The sequence below is a fragment of the Triticum aestivum genome, chromosome 4D (genome assembly GCF_018294505.1).
Source record: "Triticum aestivum cultivar Chinese Spring chromosome 4D, IWGSC CS RefSeq v2.1, whole genome shotgun sequence".
In the NCBI taxonomy this organism is placed as follows: Eukaryota; Viridiplantae; Streptophyta; class Magnoliopsida; order Poales; family Poaceae; genus Triticum; species Triticum aestivum.
Window position 1 is genome coordinate 65,168,146 of NC_057805.1, and position 27,126 is coordinate 65,195,271.

The 27,126-nt window shown below is 45.4% G+C and overlaps 3 protein-coding genes across 4 annotated transcripts; 1 reads left to right on the plus strand and 2 right to left on the minus strand.

Annotated features, from left to right (window-relative positions):
* Positions 1–2,899: 2,899 nt before the first annotated feature.
* Positions 2,900–15,932, minus strand: LOC123096242 (CBL-interacting serine/threonine-protein kinase 7). The gene is made up of 14 exons (XM_044517915.1): positions 15,665–15,932; positions 15,401–15,572; positions 14,953–15,208; positions 14,573–14,798; positions 14,362–14,485; positions 13,325–13,945; positions 13,152–13,213; positions 12,973–13,027; positions 4,760–4,799; positions 4,313–4,641; positions 4,057–4,188; positions 3,829–3,977; positions 3,524–3,592; positions 2,900–3,183 (listed from the first exon to the last, which is right to left on the minus strand). Exons 2-14 carry the CDS (start codon positions 15,557–15,559, stop codon positions 3,138–3,140), a joined length of 2,268 nt encoding a protein of 755 aa, XP_044373850.1. The 5' UTR covers positions 15,560–15,572; positions 15,665–15,932; the 3' UTR covers positions 2,900–3,137.
* Positions 6,702–11,567, plus strand: LOC123096243 (uncharacterized). The gene is made up of 2 exons (XM_044517916.1): positions 6,702–7,345; positions 11,251–11,567. The coding sequence occupies exons 1-2, from the start codon at positions 6,760–6,762 to the stop codon at positions 11,310–11,312; spliced, it is 648 nt and encodes a 215-aa protein (XP_044373851.1). The 5' UTR covers positions 6,702–6,759; the 3' UTR covers positions 11,313–11,567.
* Positions 15,933–20,908: 4,976 nt separating the features above from the next.
* On the minus strand, positions 20,909–26,225 carry LOC123096244 (disease resistance protein Pik-2). 2 transcript variants are annotated; one of them, XM_044517918.1, is made up of 4 exons: positions 25,101–26,225; positions 24,523–24,649; positions 23,993–24,438; positions 20,909–22,837 (listed from the first exon to the last, which is right to left on the minus strand). In XM_044517918.1, exons 1-4 carry the CDS (start codon positions 26,160–26,162, stop codon positions 21,134–21,136), a joined length of 3,339 nt encoding a protein of 1,112 aa, XP_044373853.1. In that variant the 5' UTR covers positions 26,163–26,225; the 3' UTR covers positions 20,909–21,133. The 2 variants fall into 2 exon arrangements, with proteins under 2 accessions (XP_044373853.1, XP_044373852.1); XM_044517917.1 differs by having other exon boundaries at positions 23,993–24,649.
* Positions 26,226–27,126: the final 901 nt, after the last annotated feature.

Consider the following 27,126-nt stretch of genomic DNA (forward strand, 5'->3'; position numbering starts at 1 on the left):
ATTCTTCTTCTACCAATTGAGCACAATTTTCTTTTCCATCATTTTCACGAAAGACATTATAAAGATGAACAATATGATTCAACCTCAATTCCATTTTTTTAGTTTTCTTTTATAAACCAAACTAGTGATAAAACAAGAAACTACAAGATTCAATTGCAAGATCTAAAGATATACCTTCAAGCACTCACCTCCCTAGCAACGGCGCCAGAAAAGAGCTTCGTTGACTGGGTGTGAGTGCCGCTTGCCTAACCTCCCCGGCATCGGTGCCAGAAAAGAGCTTGATGTCTACTACACAACTTTATTCTTGAAGACACGTGTTGGGCCTCCAGGCGCAGAGTTTTGTAGGACAGTAGCAATTTTCCCTCAAGTGGATGACCTAAGGTTTATCAATCCGTAGGAGGCGTAGGATGAAGATGGTCTCTCTCAAAGAACCCCGCAACCAAATAATAAAAAGTCTCTTGTGTCCCCAACACACCAAATACAATGGTAGTTTGTATAGGTGCACTAGTTCGGCGAAGAGATGGTGATACAAGTGCAATATGGATAGTAGATATTGATTTTTGTAATAAGAACAATAAAAAACAGCAAGGTAGCAATTGATAAAAGTGAGCACAAATGGTATTGCAATGCTTGAAAATGAGGCCTAGGGTTCGTACTTTCGCTAGTGCAATCTCTCAACAATGCTAATATAATTGGATCATATAACCATCCCTCAACGTGCAATGAAGAATCACTCCAAAGTTCCTATCTAGCGGAGAACATAAGAAGAAATCATTTGTAGGGTACTAAACCACCTCGAAGCTATTCTTTCCGATCGATCTATCCAAGAGTTCGTACTAAAATAACACAAAATAATTTCAGATTCATAATACTCAATCGAAACACAAAGAACTTCAAAGAGTGCCCCAAGATTTCTACCGGAGAAACAAAGACAAGAACGTGCATCAACCCATATAAGTAGATTACCCCAATGTCACCTCGGGAATCCGTGAGTTGAGTGCCAAAATAATACCCCATTGTCACCAAGAGTATTCATTTGCAAGACATATATCAAGTGCTCTCAAATCCATAAAAGTATTCAATCCGATAAAACGAAATCTCAAATGGGAAAACTCAATTCATCACAACAAGATAGAGAGGGGAAAACACCATATGATCCGACTATATTAACAAAGCCCACGATGCATCAAGATCGTGACATCTCAAGAACACGAGAGAGAGAGAGAGATCAAACACATAGCTACTGGTACAAACCCTCAACCCAGAGGGTGGACTACTCCCTCCTCATCGTGGTGGCCGCCGAGATGATGAAGATGGCCACCGGTGATGATTCCCCCCTCCGGCAGAGTGCCGGAACAGGGTCTAGATTGGTTTCTCGTGGGTACAGAGCCTTGCGGCGGCAGAACTTCTGATCTAGGTTCTTCCCGAGGGTTTTTGAAATATTTGAGAATTTATAGGGCGAAGAGGGGGTGCGGGAGGCCATCGAGGTGGGCACAGTCTACCTGGGTGCGCCTGGGCCCCCAGCCGCGCCCTGGTGGGTTGTGCCCCCTCGGGGCACCCCCAGGTGCTTCTCTGGCCCACTGGATGTCTTCTGGTCCATAAAAAATCCACAAAAAGTTTCGCGGTGTTTGGACTCCATTTGATATTGATTTCCTGCGATGTAGAAAACATGCAAAAAATAGCAACTGGCATTTGGCACTATGTCAATAGGTTAGTACAAAAAATGATATAAAATGATTATAAAACATCCAAGAATGATAATATAATAGCATGGAACAATCAAAAATTATAGATACGTTGGAGACATATCAAGGTGCGCTCGGTTGGTGGAGCACGGCGGCTCGACTTCTCTCGTTTGTGGCTGGCCATGGTGGCAGGGGCGCTCCGGGGAGTTGGCAGGGGTGCCTCCGGGTCTTGCTATTGCCGGGGGTGGCGACGGAGACCTGGCCCCGGTTTATGAAATGGCGTGTTGGCTGCGGCGCGGCCGGCAACCGCCGATGGCTTCCCCCTGCCCTGCTTTGAATGGCTGGGCGCCGTACTTGCCAAAAGGGTGTGCTTTTTCAACTGTGGTGTTGGTCGCTCAGGTTGAAGGGGTTGGGGTGGTCTTGGATCCCTAAGCGGCAGCTCTGGAGGTGGGAGCATTGTGCTCGTAGGCGGAGCCCGTTGCTCAGGTGCTGCCCGGTGGCCATGGCCGTGTGGGCGGCGTGGTGGCCGGGGTGCGTCGATCGGTGGCGGTGGTACGGCGTCGTACCCTGCCAGGGGTGGTGAGTGTTAGCCGGCGTGAAAGCCTGTTCTGTCTTCGGGCAGGCTGGCGGCGGCGATTTCGTTCCCTTCTTGAAGGCGTCACCGCGGTCCTCATTGCCCATCGTCTTGCTCTAGGGGAAACCCTGATCCGCGGATCGGGCGGTGGCGGCGCTCTGGTGCCGTGCCCTTCCTGAAGGCGCCGCCTTGGAGCTCACGGTTCGTCGTATGCGGCTTCGTCTCTTCGTGGTGATGTTCACGGTTGAGGACCCTGGTAGCTCTTGTAGCGATAGGGGTGGTGTAGCTGCGCTCAGCGCCTATGCATCTAGCCTTGAGTGTGTGGGTGTGTTGGGGTGGCATGTGTTTGTATCGGCTTGTTGATGGTTTTTGCTTTATATATAAAGTGGGGCAAAAGCCTTTTCGGTAAATATTTGCTACTGTACGAATGATGTTGTTAGATTGATGAATGTTGTTATTAAATGCTAATATGAGAACCGTAAATGGTAACGGTAGATGAAGAAAGTCAAGGAACCCAAAGCAAATTTAGTTCACCCACTTTTGTAACGAACAAAACTTTAAAACCATTCTAAATGTAATATTTAGCACTTTACGATATTCGTAAATCACTTCTGTGCTCATGTTCGACAAGACACAGTTCGAAACAACAAAGTGTTAACAATTCATCAAACAATTTATCTCGAAGGGTAGTACAGACATGTCAGCACACAACTCTTTCCAGAATTTCAAACTACAATCTCAGAAAAGAACTCAACATCAGATTCTGGGGGAAGCAGATTCCACGAGAATTTTTCCAAAATCATGATTCTACAGAATCCTGCGCGAAAAGAACTGGGCCTCATCTCCTGCCCATGGTGATGACATGTCATTCTTCATGGTCAAATCTCCATAGTAGCTAATCCATAGCTGTGCCCGATCACAACCCTATAGCCTCGCACAAAAAGGAAAAAAAATACCACGATTGTTCATGAAGATTGCATTGACCACAAATTTCTACCAGATGAGAACAATACATAGTGTCACAAACATGTTGGTGAAGAGAAAATTATTTCTTTCATATTAAGAAGTGCAACAAGCAAGGGTACTCAAGCACAATGTTGAAAAGTGAAATATTCAATTAAACGACTCAAACATAAACACGGAGAGAGTTATTGTGTTGTTTATTTTCTTCTTATTCAATCACCTATTACTTGCTAGCGAGTTAATAAAGTTCTTGGTAAGTGACAACCAAAACCAAAGAAAAACAAATGTTCAATGTAGTCACCTTCTTGAGCCTTTCATACATCCGAGTGCATGAACTTTTCTGAGGCCAAAGTTAAGTATGCGCTCAAGCCTGAAAGAGTAAGATATGCACATTGTTATGGCCTACTAAAATTGTTGTATGTGCGTTATGTAATAAGAGGGATGTAAGAAAATATTTAGCCAGAAGGACCCAAGTGAGGCCTCATTCCATATCTGACGGATGGATCAACATCCAGTAATCTGGACTGGAAACGCCTCAACCATAATAATTGTTTCTGAAATAATGTGCCTAGTGTGTGTTTTGCTAGGTCACACACCAATGCTCACCTGAAAGTACTTGTGTTCCAAAGACGAACAGTCCCGTCACGTGAACCTGTCATCAGTATTGGAAGCTGGGGATGGGCATAGACGGTACTGACTCTATTTGCATGCCCTACGAGTGTTTTAACACATATCTTTTTCTGCACGTCCCAAATCTGTTTCAAGAGGAAGAAATGTTACAACAAATGGCTACAAATATGTTCTCAAGAGTGTTCTTTAGTGAAGATGTCACACCTTGGCAGTCCCATCATCGGATCCTGTAAACAAGTATTGCTTACCACCATGGGTAAAATAATCCAAACATCTTACATTGGATGAGTGGCCATCCAATGTGAGGTTAGAATGGGGAGAATCAACACTCCAAATCTGAAAATTTCAAGTATAGGAGCAGGAGGATTTTACAGTCATTCAACAAAATTCCAGTGACAAACCTATCTTAATGGATCATGTCAAACAGTTAGCTATGAAAATGGGAGAGTTAAAATCAAACCTTAATTGTCTTGTCCATGGAAACACTAGCAAAAGCATTAGGGTCCATGGGGTTAAATACTAATTGCATCACAGAACTGGAGTGCTCTTCATTAAATATCCTAGTGCACTTCCAGCCATTTTCCCAGTCCCACAGCTTAATTACGAAGTCATAGGATGCTGAAAGTACATAAGGCTTGGTTGGATGAATAGCCAAAGAAGTGATCTGCTCGCTGAGAGCTTTGAAAACCTTGACTTTCTTCATTGTATTATAACTGTAAACATAAATGCGACCATCGCCACCACCAGCCACAATCCATTCCTTCTGGGCAATAAATTTAGCCGTCAAAACTGCAGTTGGGGGAGAATGGAAATTACAAGGTGTTGGGAATGAAAAAAAATGTTCGTTAAAGAAACTAGTAAGGTTAATCGTGAACGAAAAGTGTTTTGGTGAACTAAGTTAACATGCCTTCTTGTTCCTTCGTGACTTCAAATGAGTTAACCATTTCCTGTAGATAAATGTAGCATAACATAATTAGTCCAACATACAATAGCATTTATTCCAAAGACAGGTTTTTAGTATGTATTACTACAACCGGAAGTTCCAACACCTACTCTCTACTTTCCTGAATAAATCTCACGTTATTACCGTCTAATAAGCTTTTCTATCTAAAACAGAATCGTCCATAGGGGATATTATGGAAAAACAATTTAAGCAAATACTTTGAAGTATTAATGTGGGACTATGGAGCAAAATACTCTCTCCGTCTCAAAACAAGTGTCAACTTTGTATTAACTTTAGTACAAAATTATACTAAGGTTGAGACACTTATTTTGGGACGGAGGGAGTATGAGAGAATTGTATGAGTATAGGCAAGGAAGTGACAGTCACATAACCAGAACAATAATAACATATCAGTTTAGTACAATATCACTGCATACTACTCCCTCCATCCCATGATGTAAGACATTTTTTGACGCTACACGAGTATCAAAAAACATCTTATATTATAGGACGGAGGAAGTACTTTGTTGGTCTTTCACTGTTAGTCTGTTACAACATAATCTTTGCTCCTAGAATTTCTGCAGAATTTTTAGTGCTGTTACTTCGTAACCACCATCAATGTATTTTAGATGATTGCACTGACCTCTGACTCCACAGCTGCCCATATCTACTTCTCCAGAAAAACGTAAACTAGCTAGCATTAGTAAAATGCCAAGGGTGGTCGTCCCAAGTACCAACCGGGGGTCGCTCCCACCAACGTCGCCTCAACTGCTACGGCTGCTCATGGTGCGCAGGGAGTGCCATCTCTCGTCCCGGTGGCTGTTGCGACTACAGTTCAATCTCATATGGCACCGGTTCAGCAGCATGTTCAGATGCAACCCGCTACAGTTTCAGGCGTGGGTACTGCAACCAAAAAGATGTGGTGCACCAAGTGTCAGTCGGCGGGACACCTGGCTGAGGATTGTGAGACCCAGCAATACTGTTTCATTTGTAACAAATGGAACCACCCGATGACACTGCGGCGGTGCCCGGCTCTGAAGTTGCCGAAGCCGGCGGCAATGCTTTGTGGATATGGTACTGAGAATATGGCCTTCTTTCAGATGCCAGATAATGTGTGCAGAGCAGATTTAGCGCCACAGAGTTCTACAACAGCTCTTGTCACGATCTCGGGAGGTTCTATCACTTCCAGCATTGTGGAGTCAGAGGTAGCCAAGATTGCGCAGTATCAGCAACAATGGACGTGGGAGGCTATTCCTCACGGCCAGAATGCTTTTCTCATGTCGTTTCCTAGTGAAGAGGTGCTTCTGAGAGTAACCGGGTTTACGGTCTTCATCAAATCACATAACGTAACACTGGAGTTCAAGGCATGGCAGTCCGAGGATATCCCATATCGTTTTGAGCTGATTCCGATTTGGGTGCATGTTCATGGAGTACCTCACGCACTTCGGCATTTCTTAGGCCTTTGGGTTGTTGGTTCTGTTATTGGCGCCACCTTGGATGTCGATCTCCTTTGTTTGCGCCGCCGGGGAATTGTTCGGATACAGGTGGGTGTGCTTAATCTGGACGCTTTTAAGATGAGTACTCTCAACTCCCTCTTGTCGGACGTGGTTGTTCAGAGAAAGGGATATGAGTTCCGGTATACTTTGGAGGATCATGACTTCCGAGTGGATGCTGATTTTGTGCCACGAGTTTGGGAGCAAGACGACGATTCTGAGGGTGACAAGGGACATGACAGAGAGGATACGTCAAGGCCTAATGACATGAGCAAGAGGCTGAAAGGATCCTCTTCTACCACTCACACGGCGGCCACTACAACCATGGGAGGTGCTGTTCCGATGCAGATAACTTCAGCCACGATCGTTCCTTCTGGTGCACCCTCACGGCCGGTGGCGGCGGGAAAATTAATTGCCGTCACGCCACCAAATCCTCTCCGGAGATCGTCACCTAATCTTGTACTGCAGCCTATGCGGAGTACGACACCGCCAGGTGATCGGTCGGATGTGGACCACTTGGCGCCAGGGTGTGCTTCCTCGCCATCTCGCATACCTGCGCTGCCTTCTCTGTCGGCATCATCACCAGCTGCTCCCGGTGTTCGACTTCGGGGCGACGAGTCGTCGGCGTCTCTGGAGACAGGGACTCCGAGGGTGGATGCTACGGATGAGGTGGTGACTCCGACCTCGGCTTCGTCGCGGCTGTCTAGCCGTCGGGCAGTGATTTTTTCCCCGGCGGTGAGGGCGGATCACGACCTTGCGATGGCGGAGCTTCGAGCGCTGTCGTCCGCGCATCCTTCGCCGGGCAGCGTGGAGGCCTCTTCGGCGACCGAGGAGGAGGAGGGTACGCTGCCGCCTACTCAGTCTGCTTCGGCTACGCCGGAGCCATCTACACCACCTTGCAGGGCCTCCGAGACGCTAGCTGCCACTGTGTCTACGACTACATCTCTCAGACGCAGTGGCCGCCATTTAGTTAACGCTGACGGGGCTTCAGCTTCTGACGAGGATTCCATGCGGAAGGCCATGCGTAGAACGGCATCGCAGAACCTCGACTTTGATGGTACGTCTACTAGTAAATATTTTCTCTCTTTTGATAATGCCAAAGTTTCTTCAAATATTACTAGTCTTGGTATCTTATTAGGAAGGAATAAAACAGCAGTAGACTTTTCCGTTAAGGCTCTTAAGCATATGGAGTTCGACCGGCTTACGGTTGATCCTAAATCGCGTATTTTGGATCCCTTAGTATCAGATGAGGACGATGAGGAGTCGGATGCCAATCATGAAGGCAGACTCCTCTCTCATTTGGTCAAAGATGCAACTGAGGTAGACTTGAATGACACCACGCGCGGCACTGTGCTTTGTGAGCTCGTTGCGTCGGTACGCAAGAACAAGTCTAATTCAGGTAGTAAAAAGGGTCGGCCAAAAAAGAAGGCAAAAGTTTACAAACACAAGAAAGGTTCATCATGAAAGGAATGTTTTGGAATAGCAGAGGTCTTGGTGACTTGGCTAAACATAAACATATTTCCGGTTGTGTTAGGGATTATGCTCTCGATTTTGTGGCAATCTCTGAGTGTGGCAAGCGTGACTTTCCAACTCGTGATCTCGACCATTTTTCATGTGGTAAAGATTACAAGTGGCATATGTTACCGCCTTCTGGGAGGTCTGGGGGTATTCTGTTAGGCATACACTCCACTTACTTGGAACTTCTTTCGACTTCGAAGGGGGAGTATCATATTAAATTCAACCTTCGAAATAAATCTGATAACTTCATTTGGAGTTTGGTTGCTGTTTATGGCGCCGCTCAAGATGAGTTTAAATCGGCCTTCCTCAAGGAACTTGTCAATACCTGCCGAGAAAACCCACACCCAATGATACTAGGGGGGGATTTCAATATTCCCCGATATCAGCAGGAGAAAAACAACGATAGGTCTGACACTAGATGGCCATTCCTTTTTAATGCTGTTATTGATAGTCTCGATTTGCGGGAACTTACCTTATCTGGGCGCCAATATACATGGGCCAATAACAGATCTATCCCAACTTTCGAAAAATTAGACCGGGTGCTCGTTACCACCGACTGGGAATTTAAGTACCCCCTAGCTTCGGTGAGAGCACTGGAGAGAATTGAGGCTTTATCTGATCATGCTCCGTTGCTAACTGATTTCGGTCAACCTGTTCCTAGTAATAGCCGCCATCAGTTCAAATTCGAATTGGGATGGCTCACTAGAGAGGGTTTTCATGAGTTGGTAAAAAAGTGTGGCAACGCCAACCTCGTGGTGACACACCAATTCAACGATGGAACAATCGTATCCGTGCGCTGCGCCAATTCCTTCGTGGTTGGGCCAAACACACCGCAGGGATTTATAAGAAGGAGAAGTTGCGAATCTCTACCTTAATTGACTCCTTAGATAAGATCGCGGAGGTCAGGCTCCTTTCTGCCTTGGAGATTGAGCAAAAAAGTCATCTCAATGAGCAGCTAGCCCGCCTTTTACGCGAGGAGGAAATAAAATGGTACCAAAGGTGTAAGACTGACTCACTGGTTCTTGGGGATGATAATACGAAATACTTCCAAATGTTAGCCAATGGCAAACATAGGAAGAAACGAATCTTCGCTCTAGATCAGGAGGAGGGTCGAATTGAGGGGGAGGCCTCATTAAAGAACTTCATTACTAAGTATTATAAAGATTTATTCGGGCCATCTGTGAACACTACTATCGAGATGGATGAGTCCATTTGTCACGACATTCAGCAAGTATCCGCTGCGGAAAATGAATTCCTAACCTCTCCATTCTCTGAGGAGGAAATTCGAACGGCGGTTTTTCAGATGGAACATAACAAATCTCCGGGTCCGGATGGTTTTCCGGCGGAGTTCTACCAAAATTTCTGGGACATGTTAAAATCAGACTTGGTTCAGTTGTTCAATGAACTACATGCTCATAAACTTGACATTTCCCGCCTAAATTTTGGGAAAATTATTCTTCTACCCAAGACGAAAGATGCTAGTCGGATTCAACAATATAGACCGATTTGCTTACTCAATGTAAGTTTCAAAATCTTCACCAAGGTGGCGACTAACCGTCTGAATGGGGTGGCTGATCATGTAGTCAAACCAACCCAAACAGCATTCATGCAAGGGCGAAACATTTTGGATGGTGTTGTTGTCCTTCATGAAACGGTCCATGAGCTTCATCATAAAAAATTGAATGGAGTCATTTTTAAAATCGACTTCGAGAAAGCTTATGATAAAGTAAAGTGGCCCTTTTTGTTACAAACATTACGTATGAAAGGGTTTTCTGATACTTGGTGTCGATGGGTTGAGAGCTTTGTGTCCGGAGGTAGCGTAGCTATTTAGGCAACTATTTCCAGACAAGGAAGGGGCTCCGTCAAGGGGACCCCGCATCACCCATTCTGTTTAATATTGTGGCTGATATGTTAGCTACTCTTATTGAGAGGGCCAAGTTAGCAGGTCAAGTCACCGGGGTCATTCCTCATTTAGTAGAAGGAGGCCTATCAATTTTACAATATGCGGATGACACCATTTTGTTTCTGGACCATGACTTAGAAAAGGCCAGAAACCTTAAATTGTTGTTATGTGCCTTTGAGGATCTTTCTGGACTAAAGATTAATTTTCATAAGAGTGAACTCTTCTGTTTCGGCGAGGCCGCAGAAGTTTCACAAGATTATGCTGAAATCTTTGGTTGTCAACTCGGACAATTTTCAATTCGCTATCTGGGTATCCCTATTCACTATAGGCGACTGACAATAGCTGAATGGAAGCATGTTGAAGAGAGACTGGAGAAACGTCTGGCCAGTTGGAAGGCCAAACTCTTGTCCTATGGAGGTCGACTAATCTGGATCAATTCGGTCCTTATCAATATGGTTCTTTATATGTTATCTTTTTTTCATCTCCCAAAAGGAGTGCTCCAGCGTCTTGACTATTATAGATCAAGATTTTTTTGGCAGAACGATAATGAAACCAAGAAGTATCGTTTGGCAAGGTGGAACGTATTATGCCGCCCTAAAAGCCAAGGGGGGCTTGGAATCCAGGATCTTGAGATAAAAAATATATCACTGCTCAGCAAATGGGTATATAAATTACTCACTGAGAACGATGTTTGGCAGGAAATCATTCGTAATAAATACGTGGGTTCCAAATCAATATCCCAAGTCTACTAGAGACCCGGAGATTCACATTTTTGGAGTGGGGTGATGAAAGCTAAAGAATTCTTTTTCCAGTTTGGAACGTTTTCGGTTAGGGACGGCTCCCAAACACGTTTCTGGGAAGACACCTGGTTGGGGAACAACCCCTTAAATGTGCAATACCCAAGTTTATATCGGATAGTTAGACATAAGTTTGTCACGATTAAACAAGTGCTGGGACATGAAAACCCTGATATTTCTTTTCGTCGAACCCTCATTGGTCCTCGATTGGCAGCATGGGATGATCTGCTAACCCGACTGGGAGCCATCCAGTTGCCAGTGGAACTGGATATCTTTAAATGGAAATTGCATCAGAGTGGTAAGTTTTCGGTTAAATCCATGTATGATGCACTGGTTCATAACGAGGTGCCAATAGATAATAGGAAATTGTGGAAGCTTAAGATTCCCCTAAAAGTGAAAATTTTCCTATGGTTTTTCACTAAAGGAGTTATCTTAACTAGGGACAATTTGGCACGACGAAACTGGCTAGGTTGCAAAAAATGTGTTTTCTGCCACCATGATGAGTCGATTAAGCACTTATTTTTTGAATGCAAGTTTGCTCGATCGGTATGGGCCATTGTCCAAATAGCTTCGAATCTATACCCTCCACGTAGTGCACGTAATATGTTCGGCAACTGATTGAGGGGAATAGATAAACAATTTTCTAAACACATTCTTGTGGGGGCGGCTGCCTTATGTTGGGCACTCTGGCTCACTAGGAATGATATTGTTTTTAACCGTAAATGTGTTTCTTCTCCTATGCAGGTTATTCATATATGCTCGCGATGGCTCCGTATGTGGTCTATCCTGCAACAGTCGGAGGATAGAGACCTTTTTATGATGGCGTCTACACGGCTGGAGTGTTCGGCCAGGGAGATTTTCTACCCCCATGAATGGCGGTGTGATCTTCGAATTGGATTGGCCCCGCTATAGGCTTGTTTTATTTTTTACTTGTGGCTGTTTAGCCATATTTTTTTATCTAGACTTCTTCAAACTTTTGGCTGTGTGCATCTAGCTATGTAGAGGCCGGGTGATCTTTGATGCGTCTGTATCAACTCGATATTTCAATTCAATGAAAAGCCCTTTATCGAAAAATTAGTAAAATGCTGCCATTATTTAGCTCAAACTGACTCCACAGTCAGTCTTCCTATTCAAGTTGGAGTTAGTAGACATAATCCGTCTTCCACTCCAACTCTCCCGTACATGAAGACTGAGTGAGAAGTACCGACAGCAAAGCTATCATATTCCTAACAGAAAGCTATCATATTCCTAACAGAAAGCTATCATATGCCACCAAAAACTGCATCTCCTCTCCGCGTTGGTCGCCGCCGTGCGACAGCAAGGATTGAATGTGGATGGGGAAAAGAAGAAGAACGAGTGGTGGAGAAGGAGGCGACACAAGCGAAAGGATAAGCTGCGCCCAAAGCGGTGCGTGGACCCAGCAGCACGTGAACGTGGGTGCGGTTGAGGAGGAAACGTGGGCGTTCGATCTAGCGCATCAGACGACGCGTATGAGACCGGCGCAACGGTTCGGCCGGCGCCCCGGCCACAAACATTACCCATTTAAGATAGAGGTTGATTGTTCTTACGGTTCTTTAACAGCACACAGGCTTCTAGCTAGTCTTTATCTCTACCTACTAATAAAGATGATCGTCCGTCACGCTGTTTTGCAGAAAACCCCTATAGTTACTGGTAATTAAGCCGCCGTACAGTTTTAAGGCATAAACAGACAAAAATGTTTGGTTTCGCAAAAACCCCCATATAGTTTTCGACAATAAACCCGCGGTACTGTTTTAAGTGACATAGACAAAACGTTTCGGGTTATGCAAAAAGCTCCATACAGTTTTTAAAATTCAACCCGCAGTCCATATCATATGTTTCAAAAAAATAGTCATATCTTTTAAACTGTTAACATGTTATATATGAAATTTGATTAAAAAAATGTTTGGAATCTGAATATTATGTTATTTTACTTGTTAAATATTTTTTCAGTGCAACTTTGATAAACAGTGCACGATCGGTCTTTAGTTCATATCGTCCAGATAGAAAATGAACAACACACCAAAATCAGATTGGAGACAAAAAAATCATCTATAACCATACATGCACGTGACGGCAAAACCTCAAACGGGGCAAAGAAAGCAAATTTTTGATCTTATGCCGAGAGAGAGATGCATTAGGATTGACACATTCAAACGCGTTGTGATTGTCTTGGCACTAATGTCATGTTGAATTAAAAAACGTGGACCTATTGAGATCTTAAGTCGTGATTATTGGGTTAGCGAAGTGTGTTATTTTTTCTCTCGTTGCAACGCACGAGCTTGTTTTGCTAGTACAATATTAATGTACTACTTATCAAACTACATTTTTTTAAACAGGAAACGATAGGTGAGGGCCCTACAGCCAATTTCTATTAAAACTATATACATAACTGGACAAGCTATACATACAAATGAACTACACTGATAAATTAGAGTAGTCACTAACCTTTGTCTGGTAGTTCCAAATGCATATGTGACCATTGAAATGGCTTGTTATAATCCTGCATTGCACATATGGAGATATATATAAGATTTTTTTGCTCATGCCTCTCACTGAAATGAATAACGGAATATGCATTTCAACGCTGCCCAGTGCTTTCTAGACAATTCATACTATCCACTTACCATGGCTTCGTGGGATGTACATCCATGGAAACCATTTTATCAAAATCCACTGTCGATATGATCTGATTCAATCAAACATACACTAATTATTCCACCGCGGATATGATCTGATTCAATCAAACATACACAAATTATTGCTTTCCTTCTGTAATTCAGTAATTGACCTGACTCACCTCAGCGGTTATATTTCCTTCTGGGTCACATACAGCTGTCAACGTTTGCTCAAGAACTGGATCAACGCCCTTCTCTTTAACTTCTGTAAAGAAATTGTCATACTCGGTTTCGGCTTTTCCTTGGCTGATATCCTTAAGCTCGGTCTCCCCCCTTAGCCTGCTCTGCTCGATCAGAAACTCATCCGTGGCTGGCAGTGACTGCTGCCGGTCTCTCATCGTCACGATGAGGGTGTAAGTAGACCTCGGGGGAGCGACACCACATAGCCACTCGGTGAAGTACCTCTCCAGTCTCTCCGGCTGGAGCCGGAAGGCAACTCGGTGATCTGTATTATTGGTTAGGTGCAATGGGCAGGTGATCGAGTGATTTGGCTTAAAAGGGAACCGGAGCTCCAGGGGGTGGATGCAAAGCAGCTGAGTGGATGTTGGTGTTTCATCTTCTTCGTAACCAGTTTCAATTTCATTTAGTATCTTGACAATTTCCCCTATACTGGGTCGTTTTTCACTGTCAGTTTCCATACAGTTGAGTGCTACTTGGACACATCTCTTTACCTGTTTGTAGGATGCTTCAACTGATGAATAGCTTAATGTTTCCTGCAGCCTGTTCTTCCAGTTTTTGTGCACCTATCAAATTGAATTATCTAGGATTAGTTCGTGCAGTGTAAGATTGACACAGTATCCATGGTGCTAGTTTAACAGTTAATTTATCTCATAGCAGGTTATTACAACATCACAATACGCTCGTTATAGTAACATGAACATCTTCAGAAAAAAATCTGAATTTAAAATTTTTATTCACTATTTGTTTTGGATTTCCTGTTCATCCGGGAGCATATGCTCCCCAGAGTTAAAATGCCATCCCAAACTTACTCCTTGTCGCGTTGAGAAATATGCAACTTTTATATATTTTCCCTCATTTATAATATTACTTTTCAGAAAAAATAATGCCACAAAAGGCATGATAATGAGCGGGTGGTAAAATATAACACAGTGTACCTATATAATTGATCTAGCAACTAGTCAGATGGGTGGGTTCTTACATTTTCAATATTGGGTGGCATCCTTGTTCCTGTTATAAGTTCTAGAAGTATTACGCCCAGACTGTATATGTCTGACTTGAACTTGATGGTTCCATGGTGGGAGTACTCTGGTGCCATGTAACCCCTGCATAACAACATGGCATGCAATTTTGCGCATTAAGAAAACCAATAAAAGTGCAACGATGCAAATAGCTCTTGAGAGTTAGCTTACAGTGTTCCAAAATTGTTCATGGTGATAATACGACTTTGTTGTATGCCAATAAGTCTTGACAATCCAAAGTCTGTAATTTTTGGTACCATATTAGGATCCATCAATATATTCTGAGGCTTGAGATCCATATGGATAATTTTCTGTTCCTCGTGAAGATGGCGCAAGCCATGACAAATTCCCTTAATTATTATGTAGCGTTGATGCCATTCAAGCCCGCAAAATTCATCTGCATGTGTAAGTGAGAATGAGGACAACTAAGATGCAAATGTTAAGACCATTCGAGAATTAGCGACAAAGAATAATTGGAACGGTAGGAAATTGTACTGAAGTCTTTTATTTTAGCTAGAGCAAGGAAATTACACGGTGCATCATTGTCATACCTTCAAGGTGCATGTCCAGGCTACCTCCAGATACATACTCAAAGCATAGCAGCCTTGCTCGTACTTTCGCCATTATGAGCTCCCCTTTGTATTCTGTAATTTTTCCTTGTGTGTCTGCACAATAGCCAAGTAACCGAACTATATTTCTGTGCTTGGCCCTTATGAGACAAGCAACCTCGTCCTGAAACAACTTGTCTTCAACTAAAGCGTCGGAAAGTTTCTTCACAGCAACAAATATTCCACTGGGAAGCACTCCCTGATTAGCATATGTTTTGTTAGTAGTATATTTTAAGGAGTAGCATATATGTGAATATGGACACTCCAATTTTGTAGGACAATCCTACGTTTTTCTTCCTTCGTGTAACTCGATAAAACCCCAACTGGTGGATATGATTGACACCAGAGTGAAATGTATGATAATCATGATTATTTTAGCATAAATGCGTACCTTGTAAACCACTCCAAATCCTCCGCTACCGATTACTTCTTTATCGGAAAAATTATTGGTGATTGATTTGAAGAGTGACAAGGGTAGATCAGTCGGGTCAGCGCTTGGATCGCGTAACCTGCTCTCCAGGAGATAGTATGCGCTATCCTCGTCGCCCATGTCTCAAAACCACCTTCAAACAGGAGCAGAATAAGAAGCTTGGCTCAAATAATTAAAGCTCATTTCAAGCCATGCACACCCGGGAAGGAGAAGAGAAGAAAGTACCTAGTGTTGTTCTAACCCAGAGGAAAGAAAGGCAGAGGATGCGGAGCGTTATCCGGAAACGATGGCTCTGCCTTTATCAGCACAGCAGCCTCAAAGAGAAGACGGTTATGGGATCGACGATGTATGAGAGTGGAGGATGGATCCAAGCTGCGATGATGTACTCTATATGGCTCTATTTGCATGGCAAGCAAGACGAGGAACGGGAATGGACGCTTTGCTTTACACGCAAGTGTGGTGAAGGAATCAGTCAAAGCACTGGATTAAAGAGGAAGCTTCCTCCTCCCATCGTATAATACTACAGTCCTCACTCATGTCCCTATCTTTGAGCGCCAAGTCCTCGCTGCGACCTCCTCCGGATGCGGAAGCGTGTTGGACGCCGATAGGGACGGCTCTGCTCGCAGAGATCGTCTGAGACGTAACTCCGTATTCAATACTATGTCGATGGTCCGCTGTCTGTTTCGATCGACGGCGGCCGCGTGCGCGGTGCGGTGGCCAAGAGGATGCACACGTGATTCCCTACTCGAAACGTGTTGACCAAGCACAATGTGTCATGCTAATAGTACACCCTCTATTTCGAAGATTTGTCTATTATGTATCTAGACAAATCTAAGCAAACTTATTTAGGATGGAGGCAATATATTTTTGTCGGCAATTACGACAGTGGCGAAGATACATGTCTTCTGTGACGTCAAACAACATCACAAAAATATGTTTAGGGCATCGCTAGTCGTTCCCCTAAAACCGGTTAGAAAAGTAAAAAAATCTGCTTTATTCCTTTAAACCAGACCTAGCCGATCCCCTTAAAATCGTTAAGTGACTAAATAATTTACTCCGAGCGGCCGTCGAGCACTAAAAATACGCCACCTCTCAACCATCGAGTAAATCTTTTCCCCTTCCACGCGTCGAGCAAACCCACTGCCCCCACCACCCAATCCACCCACGCGCCACACCATGCCCGCTCCACCGCCTGCACGTCGGTGACAATGGTTGGATCCTCTGCCACCTTCCCCAAGCCCGCCCCACCCATCCGCAATGCTTGGCTAGTGGATCCACGCCATGGCGGCGCCTCCTCCTCATGCGCATCTGCCTTCCCCGACCTCCCGCCGTGGCCACCGCCGGAGCCGAGGTACCACAGTGTGCGGCAGCGCAAGTGGGGGACTTGGATCGCCGAGATCTACGAGCGCGACACCGGCAAGACCCACTAGTTGGGCTTCTTCCACTCGGCGGATGCATACGACATCATGTCAGTGCACTTGTACGACGTTGTCGGTCGCCGTAACTACCCAGATGGCTACGTGCTGCCATTGGAGCCGGTGGACCACTGCGTCGCCACCCCGCACAACAGGCGGAAGGACCGAGAGGCCCGCGAGCGACTCGCGGCGGAGCAAGCCGTCAAGCTGTACATGGAGGAGTTCCACCGCCGCTACCCGGAGCGCATGGAGGCGGACCGTCGCCTGTATGCGGAGTGCGCGGTGGGGAGGACCGACGTCATAGACCTATCCAGCAATGAAGATGGCGACGGTGCTGGCTCCAGCGATGGCCCCGACCCAACGATTGGTGGTTTGAGAAGAAAGAAGTGAAAGGCGCTCATGGAAGAATCGGACTAGGTTTAAATTTCTAGCTAAAATTTTGAATTTCGTTTTAAGTTCGATGTAAATATTCAGAATTTGCACCGAATGTCGTTTAATTATGTTTTATGTACTAGTTTGAACCTAATTAGTACCGAATTTGTGTTCATGTGCCTTTCAGTTTTTTCACTCTGTTAAGTTTTGGGATTGGGCTAGAAATAATATTTCTTTAGAGGAGAAAATGTGCTCCTCTAAAGTTTACTCAATCGTTTACTCCTATAAAATTTAGGGCATCAGATAGAGATGTCCTTAGCAGGCTAATCCTAACTCTCTCTCTCTCTCTCTCTCTATATATATATATATATATATATATATTTATATTTATATTTATTTACATACATTTGTTGTGGGCATCATTGGCTTGGATTGCTAGCCCCGCCATTGGTTATGAGACCAAAAAATATTTGGAAGTTTATAATTGAGCACACCAATCCTGTATTTTTTGTAAGAAACTTCTGATTTATTCATCTTTAATCATGACAATACAATGAACATCAGAAATAATAAAGATTATATCCAGATTTGTAGACCACCTAGCGACGATTTTAAGCACTAAAGCGAGCCAAAGGTGTGTTGCTGTCATCACCCCTCCCTTGTAGGAGCCAGACAAAGCTTGTTGTAGTAGATAGTCGAGAAGTCGCCGTGCTAAGGCCCCATAGGACCAGCTGATGCGGAGTATCCTACGGGCATCACCATGTCAAGGGTCCGTTTGGCAAATGACACGTGTGACATCCACTTCACATACATAATGGTGAATCATCGCCTTTACACATGCTCGCTTGACCCCTTCGAGGATGGTATATTACTTGACACTTCACTCGTGTGCATGCCTAAGTATTATCGGAGCACCACACAACACTCAACAAAAGGAAAACTCTTCCTATTATAACATGGACTAAAAAAAAGCATCAGTTAAATACAGCCCAACTTCAGCTAAATACAGCCCAACTTCACCTGGCAGGAATCACAAAGTGCCTGAAATCAACGGTCACAAAATCGACTATATGAAAAAACATTCAGTCCCATGATAAATATAGCAAAAGCAGCAAAACAAACATACTCTCAACTGCTAGTACTTTGCTAGCAGATTACCAAGCGATATGTTTCAGAGTTCATTGACATGATTGTTACAACTCAGGACAGTTACACATCTGTACATTGAACTTCCCACTGAAGCAACACGAACAATGACCATTCAGTCAGTATCCATCAGGACGAGCGTGGCTATTCCTCCAGCAGTCCAGCTTCAAAACTGGTTTGTTCGGATGCTGGGCAAGTTGGCTCTCCAGCTCTTGCTTCAGTGTGTCGTCACATCAACCCTTCAGCGGGAGTACCTCGAGTTCAGTCAGATTATTCAGGCGGGTGAACTGCACTGAGGACCCATTGCAGCACTGAATCCTCCAGATCGAGCAGCCGGAGCAGCTTCATGCTTTATAGCCGGCCGAGGATCGAGCTTTATAGCCTCCAGATCGAGGCGGCGATTCAGGCCCGATTGGGGAGAAATGGGTGGCGGCAAACCAGCAGGATTTTATTGCCGGGGGCCGGCCACTGGCCGCTGCGCCATGAATGCGGGGTAGAGAGGACATCTCCTTTTTATGTTTTGGGGAAGGAAAACTAATTTTTTTTAGTCATTAAGTATCTCTTTTTTATGTTTTGGGGGGAAAGAAAACTAATTTTTAAGTCATTAAGTTATATATGGGTGGTTTATTAGGTTGGCTATAAGTGACATGGCAACTTCATATAGCCGTCTTTTGGCTATACTATTAAGGGAAACGATTTCCACCTGGCGGACCGGCTGAAACTTCGGCCGGTCGCGCGCGGGCCGTGCGTTTCGTTTCGATCGTGCGTCTGGCACCGCACCCCCTGCGTTGACACAGGCCTACACATCGCAGTTTTTTTTCCTGGTCGTCTTCTTCCACAAACACTTCGCAACCTTATCTGCTCCCCCATGATCCCCTGAGCCGTTTCTCGCTCTGCCAGTCCGCCACGGCTTCCCGGCGAGCTCCACTACCGGAGTGACCTCTCCTATATCCCTCTTTTCTTCTTCCTTCCCAGTGAACTCTTCCTCCCACCTCTCACAGATTCCATGTGTTGTCCTCACATCCTTCCTGCTCCCGACAACCCCTAACTCCCTGGAGTTAGACACGAAACGGCGGCGAGCCTAGGTGCTGCGAACCACCGACCGCCGAAGTTTTATGATGAGATGGCCGAGATGGCCATCGCCGGCAATGGCAAACAACCGAGCAGCCGGTGCTGCAACCATTCTCGGTTTTTGCTACAACCGGCCAAAAAATTTGCTACAACCAATCGACCACTTTGCCTCTCGTGACAGTGACGACAATGTTTTTTGCTACAACCATAATCTAATTTTGCTACGACCGCTAATTTTTTTTTGCTACAACCAATGGTCATACCGTGCCTCGCGACGGGGAGACGACCGTTTTTGTTGCAACCGCCGTTTACTTTTGCTACTACCGGCGAGACAATTTGCTACTACCGGCGAGGATGAATTTTTGCTGCCACCTTCTACTTTTTGCTACTACCGGCGAGGGCGAATTTTTGCTGCAACCGCGGTCTACCACCGTCTACTTTTTGCTACTACCGCTAAGGTCAATTTTTTTGCTACAACCAGCAATGAAAATGCTGCGATCGGCACACACAACGAGCTACAATCAATGCGGCGACCATTTTTTGTTGCAACCGTCGTCGCCGTTTGCTACAACCAACAACAAAAAAAGCTACCTCTGACGACGTGATTTGCTGCAATGGCAACACCGAAGTTTTGTGGTGCCGACCGAGGTGTTGCGATTTTTGCTGCAACCAGAAGCATGAAAAGCTACCACCGGCGATCATTTTTGCTACAACCGGCAACAAAAAAGCTACAATCGGATATGTGATTTGCTGCAACGGCCACGACGAAGTTTGTGGTGGCGACCGTTTTGCTACAACCGGCAGTGGGAAAAGCTACAACCGGTGTCATGTCTTGCTACTCCCGGCAAAACCCGACGAAGGTTGAAGCAAATCATGGTCGCCGCTGTGACTGTTGACATGAATGGTTGTAGCGATTCCTGTCACCGGTCGTAGCAAAAATGAACAATGGTTGAAGCAACATATATCTGCACGTGGATGATGATGAAGAAAAGAATGGTTGGGCGTGGCCATGGCGACATGGCTGCGGCGAGGGGCGGCAGCGGAGCTGCAACCTGAGCTTCACCCGTCGCTACTGAGAGCTACAACCACAGGTGCAGCTGTTTCATGGGTCAAGGCGGCGACGAGGACGGACGGCGCAAGTGGGGACCGGCGACGAGGACGGCCGGCGAGGATGGGGACCGGCGAAGAGGACGGGCGGCGGGGGTGGGGACCGGCGACGAGGTCAGTCACCGGAGGGGAGAGGATGCGCGCACCGAGTGGGGGATGTGATTCCAGCGAGAGGAAGAAGAAGCTGCGGGGCAAACCCTTTTTTCCGCCAGATCCAATGGCCCGCGCGGCTCAAATCCAACGGCCCTGACGCGACCGGCCGAACGGTTGGGCCGGTGCGCCGGCGCAGATTAGTGCCCTTAAAGAATTACAGGGGAAGGGCTAGAGATGGCATCCATGGTGACCATAGGCCAAAATATTTGAGGGCAGACCAAGCTTGTGGGTAGTCCATGGTCATAAGATATAAAAAGTATTGTTCATTACAACAATAATATATTAAGCCTTAAAAATAAATTCTAGTTACAACCCTATGGCCACAATTACCAGGTGGGGCCCATCTTATGGACAGATTTAACCTTTATGCATTTAGCACACGTTATGACCTGTTTGGAGGTCCAGTTAGGATACACACACGGAGATGCCCTTACAGCAAGGCTTCCTTGAGTCCAGTGAGATTCTCTAGGCCAATGAACTGCACTGACAAACCACTGCAACAAGCCTTCAGCAGCTCAAGATTTTTCATTGTTTCTGAACCAAAGGCAACGCGTAAACTGAAGCTGCAAGCAATTTCGAGGGTCTTGATCTTTTGATAAGTGGCCAACTCAAGTCCATTCTCCATTGCACAAAAATGGAGGTTACTATCTTGGAGTAGCTTGACACGAAGAGTACATAGTTTTGGTAGACTCCCGATGAGCTTTATGTCACCCTCTGTCAACATGGTCATCTCCAAATCCAACTTTGTCAGCTTGCTAAGCTCGTCGATCTTCAAAACTGGCAACTTCTCGACGGGCCCATGCAGTTTAAGGCTCTGCAGGCTCTTCAAAGGCAGGGAGATGCCAGCCAAACAACCTGGACTGTCCTTGTCCAGTTGGACCGACAAGGATTCCAAATGGACGTGACCTGAGATTGCAGAGGAGAACTTCTTGCAGTTTCTCTTGTTGATGCCGGACACTCCGAGCTTGTACAATTGGGTGAGGTCCTTCAGCTCTTTGAGGATGGCCTTCCCCCCTGATGCGCCAATGTTGACAATACCGAGTGTATGCAACGCTGTCAGTTTGTCAATTCCTCCAGGCACCGTAACACCAACTAGGAGGTGACGTCCGCAGAGTTGGGGTACTGAAAGACATGGTGTTGATGATTCTTCTGCCTGAACAGAGGTGCCAGAACGAATGTACTGCAGCTTCTGTAGTTTGGTGATGTTTGCTGGCAGGTTCAGTATGGAGGTGCATCTGATATCAAGAGTCTGGAGCTGCCTCAAATCACCTAATGAGCTTGGCAAATTGTGGATCCCACTGCATCCTCGCAGCGAGAGGAACTTGAGACGACGGAGCTGCTTCAGCATTTTCTCAAGATCAGCATCCTCTACACCCAATGCATCCTCTAGATCAAGAACCCGGAGCAGCTTCATGCTTTCGGAGACGAAGAATTGTTTCCACTTCCCAAACACAGTTAGTGACCGTAGCCTCGAGAAATCCATACTCTGGAACACGATCTTGTCCCTGTCCCAGCTCTCCCTTATGATGAGGTGACGCCCCGTGCGTTGCGTGGTCATGTCGCAGCAGCCCTCCAGCTCAAAGACAAGGTTCTCCTCCATCCGCCGTGAGACGATGTATTCACGGATGAAACCATTAACATGGCATGAGATCATCCTTGTGTCACCCAATGCAGTGGTGACTAGCTGTGGCGCTTGCTGGATTATGCTCAGATCGAGGAGCTTGGAGAAGAACACCTCCCCATTTTGCTCTGCTGATTTGTCTTCACTGTCCCGAGAGTAGCCCTCCGCAACCCACCGCCTCACCACACGTCTCCTTCGAGTGCTGTGATCTCGGGGGAAAAGTGACATGTAGAAGATGCATGGCTTGAGGGAATCTGGGCAGCTACGGAAGTAGGAATACATCCAACCAAACAGGCCCCGTAGACTGTCATACTCTGGGTTGGTTTCCAGTGTGTGCATGAATCTGTCATTGGTAGAATCTACGGTATCCATTAGTGTGACTGTCTTCTTGGCCAATACACCAGCTATTGCAACTATTACTTGTGGAAGCCCACCACACTTGAGAATAAGTTCTTTTAGCTTCGGTTCTTCTTTGAGATTCTTCAAAGCGGACAATGGGTTTTTCCTAACCACCTATTGTTCAATCAATTCAAGAAATAACCATCGTTAGTATGGTAAAGACCAATTGCATTTGATTATGATATATATATATATATATATATATATATTATATACATGCATCAATTCAAGAGAATAATGTGAAAGCAAATGGAACAATACATTACAAGTGCCGAAATCTATCTATCTATTATATCATATATTAAAAGTACATGACAGGCTAATTATGAAAAAGATACATGTGCTAGAAATCTCACAAAAAATCAAAACATCGCACCGGTGTTTGCCTGGACCCTTATTGTCACTGTTAGATCATAACCATTAGATCTCATTAACCCAAAAAATCTATAATATCCAAATTATTTTATACTGTTATGATGAAGTGGTCAAGGATGGACAGCCAAGACATGTCCAGCCCAAACTTCACTATCCTAACATCGATTTCTGGGCCTCCTCCTCTGCCTCATCTCTCCATTCTTGAAGTGCCTAACTTCGCGGCGGTGGTGGTGGCACAGGCAAACAACGGCACACGGGTTCATGCGTCCACCTCGCTTAGGTCTTTCTTGCGCAGCCTCAAGGTACCCTACCTGCACCGGCAGCGGCGGGGGCTGTCTCGCAAAGTTTTATATACTTTTTGGTGTTTTTCCAGTTCACCTATTAATAGCAGAGATCGGATCAACTAGGCCTTCCTGATGTCATCTCAAGGTTGACGGCAGCCGCTGTCACACTATCCATATTTTTGGTGGTTCCATTTACTACTATGTTGTGATTATTTTCAGAAATTGATATCTCATCCGTTATTTTGATTTTTCTATCATTATTTCGAAAATATTTATCTGTGTAGTAGATTGAAACAATTTTAAAGTAACAAATAAGGGCCACTTTATATATAAATGACAAAATGTTAGGGAAATGGAAATGTGCAGTAGGAAATGCACATTAGTTTTGCTACAACAGGCATTGTAGCTTTACGAAAGGGACAACGTTTGGATAATGACAATGTCTTCAAAATACTCCACAACCAACTTCAATTTTTTCCCTATTCAGTAAATCTAAGATAGTGGTCAGTCTTATGTTATCTCTCGATTCCTAAGTGATGACGAGTTATGCTTGTAAGATCATGCATGCTAGAAACTAAATACAAGATACTAAAACAGAGAGAAAACACACCTCCTGATGGAAGAGATCAAAGGCTGCATTGGCTTGAAGACCTTTGACATTAAATACAAGGTCTTCCTTATCCGCGCAACATGTGGCAATGTTTGCTTCGGTTGTAATGGCAATGATAACACTTTTAGATGATCTAGACAATAATGCAGCTTTTATCATGTCCCATTCTTCCTTGGACTGCAGATCATCAATAACGACGAGGCAACGATGTTGATCCAGAAGATCACCACACTCCTGAATGGGGTTTTTGATTCTTATCATGTTGTTGGAAGCAACCTCCGTAGCTTCAAGTGATTCAGAATGAAAATCCAATAATAAGCTCCGACAGAAGTCCCTTAAATTGAACGGATGTGATACATCCACCCAACCATACTTTTCAAACAGGGTTGTGTGAAGAATTTTGTCACAGAACAAGTTTCTGATGAGAGTTGATTTCCCAACGCCAGCTATCCCCCATACGGATATAACATGGAAAGAGTTAAAACGTGCTTTAGTTGTGTATTGACGAAGCTCATTCATGTCTGACTCACGTCCAGTGATGGGGTACTTCTCCATCCAATCAAGGGCTGCATCATTTTTAGAGGTGAGAATTGTGTCAGGTCTCGCTTCATGCTCTGTGGATATCTCCTCGGCTTTAATTCCATCACCTTGAGATCCCTGAAAATATGAGCAAGTTCAAACCTAATATCGAACAGAATCCACATGTATCAGTTCGTTTTGCGTCGCGGAGAAATTAGTGGTCAGTTTAAATGACATATGATCGTACATGTTTACATGACAAACTCTAAAGCACGTTACACATGCTATTTAAGTAATCAACTACTGATTCATTGTCTTTTAGTACTGTACTTGTTATCCTAGAGCTGCAGCAGTCAAACTTGGAAAGGACCAATTATGCTCACAATTATTTTTGTCACCTAAAGATGATAACTGCAGATTCGTATCTCAAAAAAGAAATATCAATAGATTTTAGATATTCTTCTCCCATGGTAAGATAGTGATAGAATGTGTGCATTTGTGACTGATAATTAATATCAAAGATGGTAAGTAAAGAAGAATTTAAGGAAAATATTTTGCTGAATGTAATTAACGATGTTGTAGGCTTTACCTCTGTGAAGGCATAAACCGAGTGCTCGGTGGAGAACTGCTTCAGCTCCAATACTTGGTATGAATGCCCCACACAGACGCTTGCTATTTCGGATTGCTGAGTCGACACAATGATACAGCTGCCATTCTTACTGCTGGGAATAAACATTCTGACAGCATCCCAGTCTACAATGGTGGACACATCTTCTAAGACGATGATGTACTTCTTGCTGTTGAGTTCCTTCATGAATCTCTCCAGATCGTCTTGAGTAGCCTCCATCATCCTAAGGACCCCTGCACCGATGATTGACTCTGGTTCTTTGCAAGAGTTTGCATAGAACTGAACCCTCAAGCTCCGGATGAACTCGTGGGGGTTGAAAGGGTGGACGAGTTTGATCCAGGCACGGCAGGTGAAGTTTTGGCAAATTTCTGGATCATCGAACGCCTTCCTGATGATGGATAGCGTCCCAAGATCGCCGCCAGTCCCCCACACCGAGATCACCTGAAAACCGTTGTCTTTCTTGGTGATGAGCTGGGTGAGATCCCCATATTGCCGCTTCGCGATGTCCGTCGCCTCGACGAGCATGTGGAACGCCGTGGCGCCCATCGCGGCGCGGGCCGCCGCCGCCGGCTGCTGGTGCACGACGACGGGCTTGGAGCCGGAGTCGCTGATGAGGCTGTAGCGCGCGTTCCTGGAGCTCACGTCCTCGACCCGGATCTTGAGCTGCCGTATCTCGGCGATGGCCTCGTCGAGCGGCTGCCTGGCGGCCGACACGAAGGGCGGGAGCAGGCGGCGCCACCACTGGGACTTCTTGTCGAGGTGGAGGACGAACTCGATGCAGTCCTCCACGTCGTAGGCCAGCTCCCGGATCTGCCGCACCCAGGTCCTCACCACGATGTTCCTGGTGCGCTCGTCGTCCGCGAGCTTCAGGAAGGACTGCATCATCTGGAACTCGCCAGTGATGAACACCAGGTCGCGCTGCGCGCTCTGCCGCAGCTTGGAGTCCTCCTCGATGGCCGACTGGGCCTTGGTCAACGCCCCCTCCACCACCGATTTGGCCAAGCCGACCGCGAGGTCCGCCATTGCTGCCGACTCGGTCGTGGCTCTCCTTGGGCTGGCTGCTTGTTGTGTGTGTGTATTGTATTCTACGAGTAGCAGATGTGCATCGACGGAGCAGGTTGAGATGGCATTCTTATTGGGGAAGAGCAGCTACCCAACAACAAATTGCTACGGACATGAGTTTTTTTTTTTTGAACTGGAATACACATTCCATTAACTTAACCGTGCACAGCAGAATCGCCGGCAACCAAGTCGCATACTAATTCTGGTGCTTGGTCCTTCCACCAGGAGCACACCACACCTGCCCGATAGCCAAAAGCAGCAAGGCTATGGGCTACAGAATTACAAGAACGCTTACAGAAGGTAAATTCAAAAGCATCAAAAGATGCGTAACAAAGGCTACGAGCTTCACGGATTAGGACGCCAATTGAAGACAGATCCCTCTCGCCAGAGTTTATGGCATTCACCAGACTCACCGAGTCTGATTCAAAAATAGCCTGATTGATTCCCATTTCGCTCGCCGCTTCGATGGCCCTGTTACAAGCAGTAGCTTCAGCTTATAAAGCCGACTGAGATGATCCATCCTCCCTGCACATGCAGCAATGACGTCCTCTTGATCTGATCTCATAACACAGCCCCAGGCTCCCCCTCCTTGCTCCACATGGAAGGCTGCGTCAAAGTTAATTTTGACAAAACCTTCCTTTGGTTTACTCCACCCTGCTATTTTATGCATTGTGTCATGCTTTTCAGTCTGCAAAGATCCATTCTGAAAATCATCAAGTATTCTGCGGATGTTATAGGCCACTCCTTCGGTGGGCTTCATCTTGCCGCCATGGTTTGCTTTATTGCGTATATTCCACCACTCCCATAGAAGAATCAGGACCAGATCACGGCGAACCCGCATTAGCGACCACAGGAAATCAAACATGGCTACTGGATCAGCACACTTCAGCAACTCTAGTCTAACATCCTCCAGCTGCAATTCTCT

Coding starts and splice junctions, on each gene's coding strand:
- LOC123096243 (XM_044517916.1), top strand. CDS start 6,760: ATGCGGAGTACGACACCGCCAGGTGATCGGTCGGATGTGGACCACTTG. Junction 7,346..11,250: donor GCAGAACCTCGACTTTGATG/GTACGTCTACTA, acceptor TCTCCTATGCAG/GTTATTCATATATGCTCGCG.
- LOC123096242 (XM_044517915.1), bottom strand. CDS start 15,559: ATGGGCGACGAGGATAGCGCATACTATCTCCTGGAGAGCAGGTTACGC. Junction 13,946..14,361: donor TGCCACCCAATATTGAAAAT/GTAAGAACCCAC, acceptor TCAATTTGATAG/GTGCACAAAAACTGGAAGAA. Junction 13,028..13,151: donor GTACATCCCACGAAGCCATG/GTAAGTGGATAG, acceptor TGTGCAATGCAG/GATTATAACAAGCCATTTCA.
- LOC123096244 (XM_044517917.1), bottom strand. CDS start 26,162: ATGGCGGACCTCGCGGTCGGCTTGGCCAAATCGGTGGTGGAGGGGGCG. Junction 24,650..25,100: donor CGGTTTATGCCTTCACAGAG/GTAAAGCCTACA, acceptor TCATATTTTCAG/GGATCTCAAGGTGATGGAAT. Junction 22,838..23,992: donor TTGATCTCTTCCATCAGGAG/GTGTGTTTTCTC, acceptor ATTGAACAATAG/GTGGTTAGGAAAAACCCATT.